The following is a 13,754-nucleotide window of genomic DNA, read 5'->3' on the forward strand; positions in this document are numbered from 1 at the left end:
CAATGTCATTGAATCATTTTAATGGTTAAAAAAATACTTCTTTGCGCAAAGAGACAACAATAGGTCCTTGTTCGCCGAGGAAACAAGGGACCAAAACAATGATGGCCACCACATGATGATGACAGGTGGAGCAAGATAAGATGAGGTAAATGTTTTTGAGGAAAGAAACCAAAAAAAAAGGCACAATTTACAATTAACCATGCCCCAAATTCACATAATAATATTAATAATAATAACAATAACAACAACAACAATAATAATAATATATAAGTACAGCTAAAAAAAAAATCTGAAAATCTGCAACAACAAAAATACAGACTGATTATATTATACAAGGCAAATCTTGCCCGCTGGGCTCCTCCTGTATGCTCTCTGGAGCCCCCCCAGTCCTCCTGCTGTACACAGATGAACATACTATCTGACCACCAGACAGGACACACACAGTTTGGAGGGCCCAATGCAATCGTCATGGCAGAAGGCACCGCAGCCTTGGCACATGATCATGGCTTTGAGGCGGCACGAGCACTTGAGCGCCACCTCCTCGGCCGTACTGTCAGTAAAGGCCTGGATGCTGAGCGTGGTCTGGCTGGAGGCCAAGCGGGGGCGCAGCTGAAGCACACTGTCCGCCATGCTCCGGGAGAAACCGCCGTTGTCCAACACCGACACGTTGGCTGTGTAGCTCACTCCCCCAACGGAGCCGTGCTTGGGGAGCTTCCCGTACAGCTGGAAGGGAAGGGCCGAGGCAGAGGGGGAGGGAGAGCCAGCCGAGTAGCTAGCTTTGCCGTGCTCCTTCTTTGCCATCCTGGCAAAAGTCATCTCCATGTTGAGGAGTCCCTCCATGGCCCCTCCGCTCAGGTAGCCGTCCACACAGCTCCCAGGCTCCTTTTTGGTAACACTCATGGGTTTAATGGGGGATGATTTGGCAAGAGCCTGGCAAGGGGCCCGCACACCTGCTTCATTCTTTACAGTGGGTGCAGGCGACAGCTGCAGTTGGTGAGAGGGGGGGAGCTGAGACTGTGGGGGCCGCCAGTTGATCTTACTCGTAGGCACGGCCTCTGTGGGACAGGGGTCTGCGTGGGGAGGAGAGGGACCATTAGGCATGGTCCGGTGGGCTGGCTGGGGCCTGTCTGGAGTGACCCCCTGCGAGGGCTGAGGACCATGAGAGTCTTTTGGAACTGCACACTCCCCGGTGGTCTGGGGGCTAAGGTCTGACTTACTTCTGGAGGAGGATGAGGAGGGCGGCAGAGAAGTGATGACCGGGACAGCCCCGGGAGCCTGCTGACACTGATACTGCGATGCAGCTGGGGCCTCCATCAGACATGAGACCGGGCAACCTGTTGGAGACTTGTTGTGGATCAGTTCTGGGCTGGGAGACTGGGCGGAGGCCTCAGGCCTGGTGCGAAGCCCTGAGGTCCTTGCCACTGGTGGTCTGGGGTGGGGTCCTGGCAATCGGCTGATCTCCAGCCTGTTGGCAGAGTGGGGGGGTAGAACTTTCTCCAGGGGCAGGCTGCCCTGCAGTAGCTGAGTGACCAAAGGGTTGTTGGCCTCCACACTGGACACTGGTCTGGCCGAGCTGGCCAGTCTCTTGGAGGCAGCTGCAGCAGTGGGGGGAGTGACAGAAGGCTTTAAACCTCCACAAGACTCTTCTTCAGGAGAGCTCTGTCTGGAGACTCTACAATCATCCCCAGGCTCCACTTTGACCACCACGTTGGTGTCCCTGAGCCCCTGTGGATGGGCTATGGGGAGAGGCTTGCTGTCCTGGTGGTGCTGAGGGTGGAGCATGCCGTTGGGGAAGCAAGGCTGAATGACAGTGTGGCCCTGGCGGCTGGACACGTGGGCCTGGATGACTGGCTGCTGGTTCTGAACAGGGGGGCTGCAGATGACCAGCTGGCCGTTTCTCTGGATGCTCAGTTGGGGACACCAGCCGTGGTCAGGCTGCTGCTGCTCATCCTCCTGGATGTCATTCTCACAGTCTGAAGCCGTTTCCGTGGAGTCGCTATGTGTCCCAGCCTCGTCGTCTTTCTCTTCACCAGAGGAGTCCACCTGTTGGAGAGAGGATGCGTCCGTTTTCCGTCTCTCTGCCGCTGAGACAGATAAGACCTCATGGGGTTCCACGTGGTGGGAGCCATGCTGGATTACGCCACCTAGTCCAGCCTCCTTCACTTGTACCTGCTCTTTGGGCTGACGGGAGCTGGCCAGCGTCTGAATAACATCCACACCCTGAGCCCCGAACCTTGGAACCGAATCTGGGATGGAGGTTGGAGCTAGTGAGGGCTTTTCACAAACCTTGTCAGCCATCTCTGCGGGGGCAGCAGCAGACTCGGGCACCTCAGGCTTTGGAGAGGGCAAGTCGGCTGCCCTGTCTGTGAGCCCATTCGAGGAGCTCTGGACACTGGCTGATGTTGCTTCTACTTCTTCTTCAGCCTCTGGCTCCCCAGCTGCCTCTTCTCGAGGAGGGCTTGGGGTCTGTGGGGGTTCAAAGGACATGGAGGTTGAGGTGGTGGACAGAGAAGGAGATGGTTGGGGCGTGGCTTCTACATTGAGAAGCTGTAGTTGTGTTCCAGACGAATTAGTGCCTGAAGACGCTCCCTGCTCCTCCATCCCTCCACCTCTCCTTCTTCCTCCTCCTCCTCCTCCTCCTCCTCCGGGCTCGATGGGTCCTGGGTGCTCTCGCGCTCGTCGTCCATTGCTGCTATCCGGTAGCCCAGCAGCAGGCCGCAGCCTGACCCCGTCCGGCCCTGCCCCCTCGCCAGTGGCTGCAACAGCAGCAGCGGCCTCGCGTTGGGCCCGGGCTTGCTGGGCACGGGCTTTGATGTCCGCCAGGGTGCGCGCGCCCCCCGTCCCCGACCGCCGCGAGCCCTCGCCGGGGGGCACGATGCGGGGGCAGATCTGGTAGGTGGGGTGGCCTTTGACCCAGGGGGGTTTGATTCTGGACAGTTGAATCTGGGACAGAGACACAAGGACAGGAGTCAAACTTCACCTGCACAACAACTCAGACAACAGCTCATCGCTAAACAAGGATGAGGGTTAGGCAAAGGCAAATTATTTGTGTGCACAAAGTCTTACCCTGATAGGCGGCACCTTGGGCTCCTCGGTTGTCGGCTGCGGCTTCTCCGAACGGACACTGTCAATTGTGGTACGAAAGGACTGACGGTCGTCAAGCCGCGGCCTCTTTTCGGGGAAACTGGAGAAGGCCTGAGCCTCATCGGGCCTTCTCTTCTGCTCCTTGGGCTGAGCACTGGATACGGGGGTGGTGGTTGGGCTGGCTGAGGGGCTACTCTCACGGCTGCTGGTGGCAGTACCCCCTGTGATGGAGGTGACCACGGACGCAGTGTCATCCAAGGGATCGGCAGCGACTGCGGCACTGGAGGACGCTGAGGAGGACGAAGAAGAGTCCAGGCCTGCGGCAAACGCTCCTTGCCTATCAGAAGGTGAGGAGGGTGAGGAGACAGGTGAGGAGGCAGAGGAAGAAGAAGAAGAGGAGGAGGAAGAGGAAGGTGAGGAGGTGGAAGCCAGTACAGGTGCAGCCTCCTCTGGGAGCAGGCGGGCCACAGGTTCAGGCTCTTCATTAGCGCTGGTGGAGGCTGGGCTAGGACTGGGACTGGGAGTGGGAGTGGGAGTGGGAGTGGGAGTGGGCGTGGGCGTGGTAGGAGTGGGCGTAGGAGTGGGCGTAGGTGTGGGAGTGGAGGCTGGCAACGTGACTGGCTCTGGAGTGGGCTTTGGCTCTACGCCGGCACTCTCAGCTGGGAGCTCCACGCCACACTCAGACTGCAGCACCACCTCATCTTGAACGACCGTGTTGTCAGACATGGGAGAGCCAACAGAAACTGCCGGGATGTCCAGTGCAGCTCTGGCCTCCGCTGCTTCTGCAGGCTGCATGGCTGGAGGAGTGGCCTTGCAGAGGGTCCGGCGGGCCCTCCTACGCAGGTCAGCCCTCGTGCGTCTCCTCATCCTGCCGTCTCTCCTCCGCCGGCCAACACCGCGTCTCTTGGGGGCACCAGTTGCCACCACAGCCACATCACTGTCAAGCACACTGGCTGCAACTTCACTGGCTTCAGACATGGTAAGCTTTAGGGACTCCTCTTGTGTCAGGCCAGACCTAAAAAAAAGGGTACACAAACTATGTTTTAGCACATTGTGGAAACCCTGACATTGGTTGGCATATCACAGCGGCCTTGACTGATGTAGGCTATGCTTGAGTTGTCTAAACTGCATGGAGGACAGCCAAGGAGATGGAAAGAAATGGCTTGAAACATGCGGTCAAAAATAAATATCTACATCCAGCTTTTCTAAATAATACCTTGATACTTGCGGTCAAAATGTTCGGTCAGCTAATAAATGTTAACAATATACTAACTTTAAAAAGGAACCACCCCAAATATGACAGAAAACAAATAGGGCTGTTGTTGTGAACAGTGAATTCAGACTCAGATGAAATGGGTTGGCTCTTACTTTTGCCCATGGTATTCTTCAAAAAACTTTTCCTTCCACGCCTCTACCTTCTTCTCTTTCTCCATTTCCTGCCGGAAACGCACTTGCATCTCGTGGGTGAACTCACCTAAATGTGTCAAACACACATAAAAAGGTATTAAAAAAAGAGTAGCTCCACAGCTGAACTTTTTGAAGCATATAACCAGTGTAATTTCGGTATAAACCTGACTTAGCTGCCCCTTCACTTGTCAAAATAATAGGCCTGGCAAACTCGATTCCTTTTTAGGATTCAGGTTATTCTGAGTCACTCACTAAACTGATCCGGGTTGTGCGAGTCACTTGAATCACTTGAGTCAGTATTGTATGCTACATCCAAGGCGAGCTTTTGATTTGGATAAAATGCCATTTTTTCATTTAGAATCTTTTAATTTTATTTGAAAAAAATATCCATAAATATAAATGGTCTGAAAGAAAACCGAATATTCATTTAAAAATGACATGGAATTATATTTTTTAACTTTAATAGGACTGACAAATAAGAAAGCCATCTGGACTCTGAACATTTACAATGACTTAAAATCTCTTTAATGTAAATTCCATGCGCCCCTTTATCATGTATGCACTGTATGCATTTAATGTTTTAAATGTGTATGTGCATCTGTATTTGAATAATAAAGTTTTGAAAAAAAAAAACATGAGTTGTCGGTGAGGCGAGCTTATAATGTTTCGGACTGTCTGCTCGACCTAATTGCATTTAGCATACTACATTTATACACCAAACCTACAGTAGGCCTAGCTAGGCTACGTGCAGAACATTGTATGTTATTTCAGAAGTGAAAGAATGGCTTTTGTTGTTGATTTGCATTACCCTGAGCTCGAGAGGAGAGAGCGCGCAGTGGCTGCTTTCGCTCGTCTGAATCAGATCCACTCATGACAACGTAGCCGGCTGATTCAGTTGATTCGCGGGATTTACTGACTCCTGCGAGAACTCACGAGTCATCAACAACTCATGAGTCATCGAGGGCTCGTGAGTTGTCGACAACTCATGAGTTGTCTGCGAGCCAAGCTGAGGCGAGCTTGTAATGTTTCGGACTGTCTGCTCAACCTGATTGCATTTAGCATACTACATTTATACACCAAACCTACAGTAGGCCTAGCTAGGCTACGTGCAGAACATTGTATGTTATTTCATAAGTGAAAGAATGGCTTTTGTTGTTGATTTGCATTACCCTGAGCTCGAGGAGAAGCTGCACCCACTCGCTGCTCGCTCGTCTGAATCAGATCCACTCATGACAACGTAGCCGGCTGATTCAGCTGATTCAGTTGATTCGCGGGATTTACTGACTCCCGCGAGAACTCACGAGTCATCAACAACTCATGAATCACCAACAACTCACGAGTCATCGAGGGCTCGTGAGTTCTCGAGTGAATCCCACGGTCTGCGAGCTTCCGGCTCTGAGTCTGCGGGTCGGGACTGTCTCTCTGCTCACTCAGGCGCTTGAGTTGACTTGTGGAGTTGCTGTTAACTACGAAATTGTAAGTTATAAAGCTTTTTGCAGCTAAGATGGCTAGGAATAGTAGAAGCTAATGTTGCAAGAGGTTTGTGTGTGCCGCTGTTATCATGTTAGATTGAATTGTAGTAGGACTCAACTGAACCGGGTTAATGTTGCTAGAGACTCGTGATTCGTGAGTCAGTTTAAAGACTCGGGTTAAAGATCCGAGTGAATCACAACTCGAACAGGTCTACAAAATAAGCAGCTGGTGTCAGTAATGTTCCAGGACAGTGCTACCATCAGAATGACCACAGGACGTTCCCTAAATCAGGTCCTTGAAAGGACTGATTCACCAAGATTATGTAGAAGTGTTTTGCATGGTTTCCTTTTAATTCACACCACGTATAGAATGCTGGAGCACAGTGCTGCCTTTTGACATGAATTTTTCTGCTGGCATTTATGATTTCTTCACCTTCTTCATACCAACCTTATGGTTACTTTTTGTTTCTGCTATCACACGCTCCTTCCCCCCAGTCTCATCTCACGTGAATATTTAAGCCTGGCTGACGTCTCTGTAAAATGTGGCAGCTTGTCCATGATTGACCAATCACTTACCCTCCGCCAGCCTCTCTTTCCAGCTCTGGGAGGCATGGGTGAAGAACTCATTGTTGAGAGCAGAGCTACTCAGTCTGGCCATACCATCTGGTCCGATCTTGAAGAAAGAGAGGACATAATGCACAAATTGCAGTAAAACAATAATACACAGGGTTTCCTCTAGGTTGATTTTATTGTGGCAACATTTCTTCCACCACGCTATCAGAAATAGGGCAGACGCACAATAGTCGCGGTTGCCTTTTAAAAAAGGATCCTGCCAACATAATGCACCCCCCGTTGGCTGCCGCTCACATTGCAATTTAACAAGTAGAGCTATTCAGAGGTTATTGGGCCCGTCCAGTTTAACTCCACATACTGATGTGTCGATGTAGTTTATTGTCAAAACGTTTGCTTTCTTCCAAGTCGACCATTAAACGACCAGCTCCACCAAAAACGTCACCGCGGGAGATGGCTTTGAAACGCAGACACCAAAATCAAAGTAAGAAATGAATAACTATGGCTAACATTACAAGCAACATCAACAGGCTAGCTACGGTTTGTGTCTCACGACGTGACTTTCTGCCCGAAGACAGCGTTGTGTAGAGTGAAACGGGAGACTAGAAAAAGGTGTTCAGTGTGCGGTTAGGATAACTACAGTAAATCATAGGCTCCTGTTATCTAAACGATTTTCAATGTAATGGCTCAATATCTCAATGATTTCAACAATGTGGATGAGGTTGTTATAATTGGATGGACTGCAGCTTCAAGCACAATTCGTTTGGATACAAGCGTTACATTTTGGAAGATAGACGGGATTCTGAACAGCCGAAGCCCGGCGAAGCCAGCTGCCCGCTGCCAGCAACCGCCACACACACACACACACACACACACACACACACACACACACACACACACACACACACACACACACACACACACACACACACACACACACAGCTACGCTCGTTACTAAAACGTAAATACGTATCAATACCCACTCACCTGTCTACAGGCATACACGTAGGAAGCGATATATTTCAAATCTGATCTGTCTGGGCAGTCCACTCTCGTCCACCGCGCTGTTTACACAAGCACAGCTCTACTCTAAATAGCTAAATTTGATAAACATGCTAAAACCAAAGCTGTCGGTTTGTAGTCTAACTAGGGGTGGTACGGTTCACAAAACCCACGGTTCGGTTTGTATCACGGTTTTAGGGTCACGGTTTTCGGTTCTGTACGGTTCTTGTTATTTTTTCTTTTAATCTTTAACACTCCAGAATATACTTCAGCATATGATATATAGCTAAAATTAACATATTGAATGCATGTTGCACAAAACATGCACACAGTGGCAGTTCTAGATATTGTTTTATTTCATCATAGGTACCATGAAATCCAAAATGTTCCCACACACCAGACTATAAACGACGCTGGCGCATCCTCCAGCTCTGGGCAGCCTCTCTCCCACTTGACATTTCTGCAGGTGACGTGACGTGACCTGCAGCGGCTCCCCTCCACTTGAGGAGCGGGTCGTTCCGGTGTCTCTCAAAATCTGACGAAAATCTTTTAAACTGACCTTTGTTGATCTGAAATGAAGACAGATTCAGCAACTGCATGGCCTATTTCTCGCTTAAAATGTTTTCAGAAACACGTTTAGGTGAACTATTTTAGTACAATATGAGATCGTATTCTGAACGAGCCTCCATGACAGTCTATTTTGAAGTTAGGGACCAGCCAGACCCATGTGACGCGATCGTCCAATCAGCTGCCATGGGTTGCGTTTGTCACGCCCATCCCGCTCGTCATTTCCAGTTAGTGTTTTAACATAGGTGTATAAAGTGGGCACTACGGCAGTAAGAGGTTAGTGCACATTAACAGTGGACTGACGAACCGTGCGGTACACACATGCTCCGAACCGAGACTAGCGAACCGAGCGGTTCGGGTGTTTTTTCATGAACCGTACCACCCCTAAGTCTAACTGTTATCTTAGTTTGCCTCAAATCTTGAAATTTGGACAAATTCTTGTAAACTTAACTGCTGGCTAAACTAGCCATCCTCTGCTGGAGCATTTATGGATGTATTATAAGACCAAAACAAACCAACGTGGCTACTGAATATGCACGTGAATGACGCCATCTTTATGTTCACGTCTTTATTCTTGATGATGATGCTGGTTGTATTCTGGCCCTCATGACCCCTGACCTAGGAGTAGGTGTAAATTAAGTAAATTTGCACAATGATATGGTATTAGGCCTAGGCCCAATTTGATAGGAATACCAGTTGAACCATAAAATAGGATGAGAAATAGTATTGTTTTATTACAATTCTATACAACAATATTGAATAGGGTAATAAAATGGGGGGTGCGGTTCGGACAGACCTGCCCCCACTGCAAAAAAAAAAATTCTAAAAAAGGAAACACTGAATACACCTGAGGAATAGTGGCCAATGCCTCACCTTGACCCTAGAAATGACAAAACACAGCAGGTCTGTATGTGTGTAGCTGAGCTCAGCTTCACAAAAGTTATATTCAAAAAGACAAAACAAAAAAACACTGGGATAGCATGCTGCAACCTGCCCTAAATGCCACACTAGTTCAGTTTGTTGTATGTCCAATTCCAGCATGACTACTGAAATTTGTGCAGCACACAATTTCTCCCTGTAAGTAATGTACAAGGTTCTTTTGTTGTTGGCTGTCTAGTAGGGGTGTAAGAAAAATATCGATACACTTGAATATCGCGATATTTTATTTTGCAATACCGTATTGATTTTCAAAAAGGAAATATAGATTTTTTATTAAAAAATAAATTTATTTTACGTTCAAAAATATTCATGAAAGACAAAGATTCACGTTTATGTTGTGTTTAAACCCCCTACCGCTAGATGGCTATGCTGAGACGCACCACTAGTGTCCTTGCCCAACAATGCCTAGCAGTGCCTGACTTTTTGCTAGAAGCTAACAACGTAGCTATGGCTGAAACACAACGTACCTGTCGGTCCACCTCTGGCAGAAGCTGCAGCAGCTGCTGCTGCGAGTGTGTGGGGAAGGCTGCGAAGGTCCGCACATTGATGAGGGCTCTGATGTTGGTGTTGACCAGGATGGAGCCTGGGGTTTCAAAGTCCACATCCACCCCTCCCCGACTCCTCCTTATGGGCCCTGCCAAGGCAATAAGCACACGTCTAACTCAGCCTGATGCTAAAGCTATCTGCAGCACCAACGACTACACTAAATCCCACAGTGGCCTCAGGCATCTGAGGGTGTCTGTCTGTGACCGGCTTGGGGGGGTGGGGAGGGGGCATTCTTACAGGATAACTTGCCTTCAGATAGTTGTATTGTATTGAATAAAACCCCTTTTATAGGTTTTAAAACAATACTTCTCATTACCTCTGTATTAGTTCTGCCAGTGTATATTAATTAGGATTATCAGCATTCTGAATTCTTGCTTTCATTACTGTACAAAAGAGTGTCTCTTACCTTGGGGGACATGCTCTCCATTCACTTTAAGAGGGGTGAGGACAACACGAGGCATCATGACTGCTTTCTTCCTCTGCCTCCCTGACTGTAGCAACACAAACAGTGGGATGGACAGGTAGACAGTTCTACAGTCAGTATGTTAAGCAGCACTGTTTTCCTGTCCCTCTACAGATCACGTTCAAACACATGGCACGACAAGAAGACATGGCGAAGGTCTTAAAACTTGTTAGGAGTTACACTATTCACTTCAAACTGTAAAACCAATCCGTGCCTAGTCTCAACCACGGAGCATGGGGCTGACCTGTCTGGAGCGGCTCAGTCTGGTCTGGGCGTGTGGCGCATGTTGGCTCTGCTGTGCGTCTATGCGTCCTTGTTGTCCCGCTGCCCTGCTGAGGCGGGTCTGGGGCTGGCTGCTGGGGGCCGGCACTTCTGTGGAGCATGAGGCACTGGACGAGCTCTCATCCACCGATGCTTCAGAGAGAGAGAGAAAAATACATTCACACCGCTGTTAACATTGACAAGATGGGCGAGCAGTAGCCGACACACCTCATGCTGAAGCAGTGCTCAGACAAGTTTTAGTCAATGAAAAGTCATTACATTTTAGTCAACTTTCAGTCTCTGAATTTTTGTTTAATTAGTCTTATTCCAGTGCCAAATGTCCCATAATGAATTCCCTTTTATAGCCCAACTCTGACAAACACTGCAGTGACAAGTATCTCATATATTCTGATCTTCTTTATCTTAGCAGAGTTCGTAAAACAGCAGCTTCTATCCGAGCTAAAGCTGCTTTCCTTGTGTTTTGGTTTGTATTAACATAGGGCAACATACACAGTTGGTGGCTGAATTTGTATGAAAGGCCCCATTGTGGCACCATGCCTTCGGCCAAGCTCTGTGTTACACGCCAACTGTGGAAGGAACAACGGCACAGACAGCCTCTGATCCAAAGCACCGGAAAACCCCTAAAACCCAATCAATATTTCTAGAAGAGTTCTTGAAAGGCTATTTTGAGTATGACTGTTTACCATGTTTGTGAGCATACAAAATGATGCAGGTGCTTAAAGGAACACGCCGACTTATTGGGAATTTAGCTTATTCACCGTAACCCCCAGAGTTAGACAAGTCGATACATACCCTTCTCGTGTCCGTGCGTGTTGTAACGCTGTCTGACGGCTCCAGCATTAGCTTAGCCCAGCACAGATCCTGCAGGTAACTGGTTCCAACTAGCCAACTGCTCCAAATTGTGACAGAGTGACAATATCGCTAACATGTTACCATTTACATGTTGTGATTTTGTAAAGTCATCAGCTTGTACAAAAATACGTAACATAACACACCATCTTCTATCTGTAAACAAACCGGAACTATGTTCTCAGACAGGCTTGCTGCCAGCATATCATCTCCGCCAAGTACTATATTCTTCCGCCTGAGAATATAGTTCCCGGTTTGTTTACGGTTAGAAGATGGCTGTGTCTCATGTTACGTTGTTTTTGTACACGCGAGACTCTACAAATCACAACATGTAAATAGGAACATGTTGCGCGTATTTTGTTACTTATTCGGAGCAGTAGGATTACTGGAACCATTCACCTGCCTGTTCTGTGATGGGCTGATGCCGATGGAGCCGTCAGACAGCTTTACAGCACGCACTGAGATGAGAAGGGTATGTATCGACTTGTCTTACTCTGGGGGTTACGGTGAATAAGCTAAATTCCCAATAAGTCGGCGTGTTCCTTTAAAGAAATGTGTTCATTCATTTAGGCTACTTGTATGCACAAATGAGAAGAAGCTCGTACGTAGGGAAGTGGTGGCTTAAGGCCAGTTACACACTGCCTGCGTGGCGTGAGCATGTCTTTACACACCAGAAACGTGTCGGACACGGTGCTGCTGCTGCTAGCCTTATCTGGACTCATGTATGTTTCCCATTGATAAAATGAAATACCATGTTAAACATAAATATATACTGATTTGATTACAGAAAAGACAACGTTGGCAGTATTGATGGCAAAATAGGCTACAGAATATTTTGTTCTGTATTGACAGGTGCAATATTAGAAAATTGATTTTATTTTTTTAAATAACATTTATATCAAAACCTAGAGACTTTCAAACATCAACATGTCATTTATTATTATGTATTCGTGTCTAAACGGCATATAAACAGCTTTTCCTATTCTATTTTGCCTGGAAACGCTTCCAACACGCTTGCGTGTCGCGGGAAAATTAGGCGTTTCTAGCAGGCGCGAGACACGCCTGAGGCAGTGTGTAAGCTCTAACCCGTTAACATGGGAGTCGAAATATAAACGGACACGCCACGCAGCCGACACGCTCGTGCAACGCATCCAGTGTGTAACCGGCCTAATGGTTAAAGAAACGAGCTTGTGACCGGGAGGTTGCTGGTTCAATCCCCAGACCGACAGCTTTTGAGTCACTAGCTAAGTTTCCATCCACTTGTCAATCGAATTATCTGAAGTTTGGTAAAAAAACTCATGCGAATAAAGCTGGTGAAAGTATGAAGCCCAGGAAGCTCCGATGGGAGTTCCTGATAAATTATGGCATTTCTTCGATTTTTGCTATCTAAAATAGCAGTTATATTTGGCTCGTAAATTAAATTCAAAAAGTCTCGTCTCCTCGTTTGTCCACTTACATCTGTCTTTGTTGACACCTGTCACGTTTGCAAACAGAGCAGAAATACTGGCCGGAAATGAACTAAAACTTCTTCGTTTTGTGGCGGGTTGCAACCATAAAATGACCTAAAAAAGAAAATCCGGTGAGACCGAACGTATTTCCTTTGAGTCGATATTCATGAAATTTCCATAAGGCATTTTTCATTCGATATCCCTTAATTCAGATAAAAACATGTGGATGGAAACATAGCTAGAGTCTCTCAGATTACAGCGGCAAGGAGGCGGTTTGATTTAACATGGAGCTGATGTGGCTGTGATCTGGTTATAAGTGGCCAGCTGATTAAGTTATACTATTAGCATGTCCTAGCTTTACTATTACCTGGTCACTTTCGCAAAATATATATTTATTTTAAGGTAAGCAATGCTTCTTTTATAGAATTATGTGTTTACATTAACCGAATATTAACTGTATCAGACCGAATTGTCGTCATCAAATCACACTGAATCGTTTCATGATAAAAATGTATCATTCCTGAACCGTAGAGAAGCCCATGTATCTAGATACGTATAGAATGTTCTTATAAAAAGGAAGTGATGCACAGCCATAGTACTCAAGATAGCAAGTGGAGGTGCAGAAGTGCATTAGTGACACAGCTTATGGCAGCAACACACCGGGGTCAGTGGCCAGAAACCCCCAAAATGTGATCACGGTCCACTTTGTAATGGAACAACCAGGTGAGTGTTTTGAGGGCGCGGCTTGTCTCTTGGTGTAGCGTTACCATCATTGTCTCCGCTGGCAGCGGCGGTGGTTTCAGTTGAGTCACAGCTTTCCTGCTCCGTGGCCTCAGAGGGGCCAACTGGGGCCACAGCCGTTCCTGCTGAAGGGGTGCTGCTGCTGGAGGCTGGGGGGCCCGTGTTGCTGGCCAGCTCTGTTGATGTCTCAGACTCTGATGTTGCCTTTGTCCACTGGAGGGCGTTCTTCTACACAGTGTGAAGGAAAAACAAGTGTTCTCTGCATGAGCAATGCACATCAAAAGGTCCCCCCCCCCCATCAAATGATTTGGTGGCCATGCGTTGAATTTGCCGCTACATTGAAGTATTCAAAATAATGTGATTGAACAGATTAGCTTTACCCTC

At 47.8% G+C, this 13,754-nt stretch overlaps 1 protein-coding gene across 3 annotated transcripts in view; it reads right to left on the reverse strand.

Annotated features, from left to right (window-relative positions):
- The window catches only part of asxl1 (ASXL transcriptional regulator 1), a 22,376-nt gene continuing 8,622 nt past the window's right edge, over positions 1–13,754 (reverse strand). For all 3 annotated transcript variants that reach the window (XM_039799380.1, XM_039799379.1, XM_039799382.1), the window contains 8 exons: positions 13,397–13,598; positions 10,295–10,464; positions 9,994–10,078; positions 9,509–9,675; positions 6,540–6,636; positions 4,453–4,558; positions 3,067–4,099; positions 1–2,943 (listed from right to left, as the gene is read on the reverse strand). In XM_039799380.1, the coding sequence (XP_039655314.1) occupies positions 415–2,943; positions 3,067–4,099; positions 4,453–4,558; positions 6,540–6,636; positions 9,509–9,675; positions 9,994–10,078; positions 10,295–10,464; positions 13,397–13,598 (4,389 nt within the window). In that variant the 3' untranslated portion in view covers positions 1–414. The remainder of the gene's footprint in view (positions 2,944–3,066; positions 4,100–4,452; positions 4,559–6,539; positions 6,637–9,508; positions 9,676–9,993; positions 10,079–10,294; positions 10,465–13,396; positions 13,599–13,754) is intronic.

Source organism: Perca fluviatilis, chromosome 5 (assembly GCF_010015445.1).
Source record: "Perca fluviatilis chromosome 5, GENO_Pfluv_1.0, whole genome shotgun sequence".
Taxonomy (NCBI): Eukaryota; Metazoa; Chordata; class Actinopteri; order Perciformes; family Percidae; genus Perca; species Perca fluviatilis.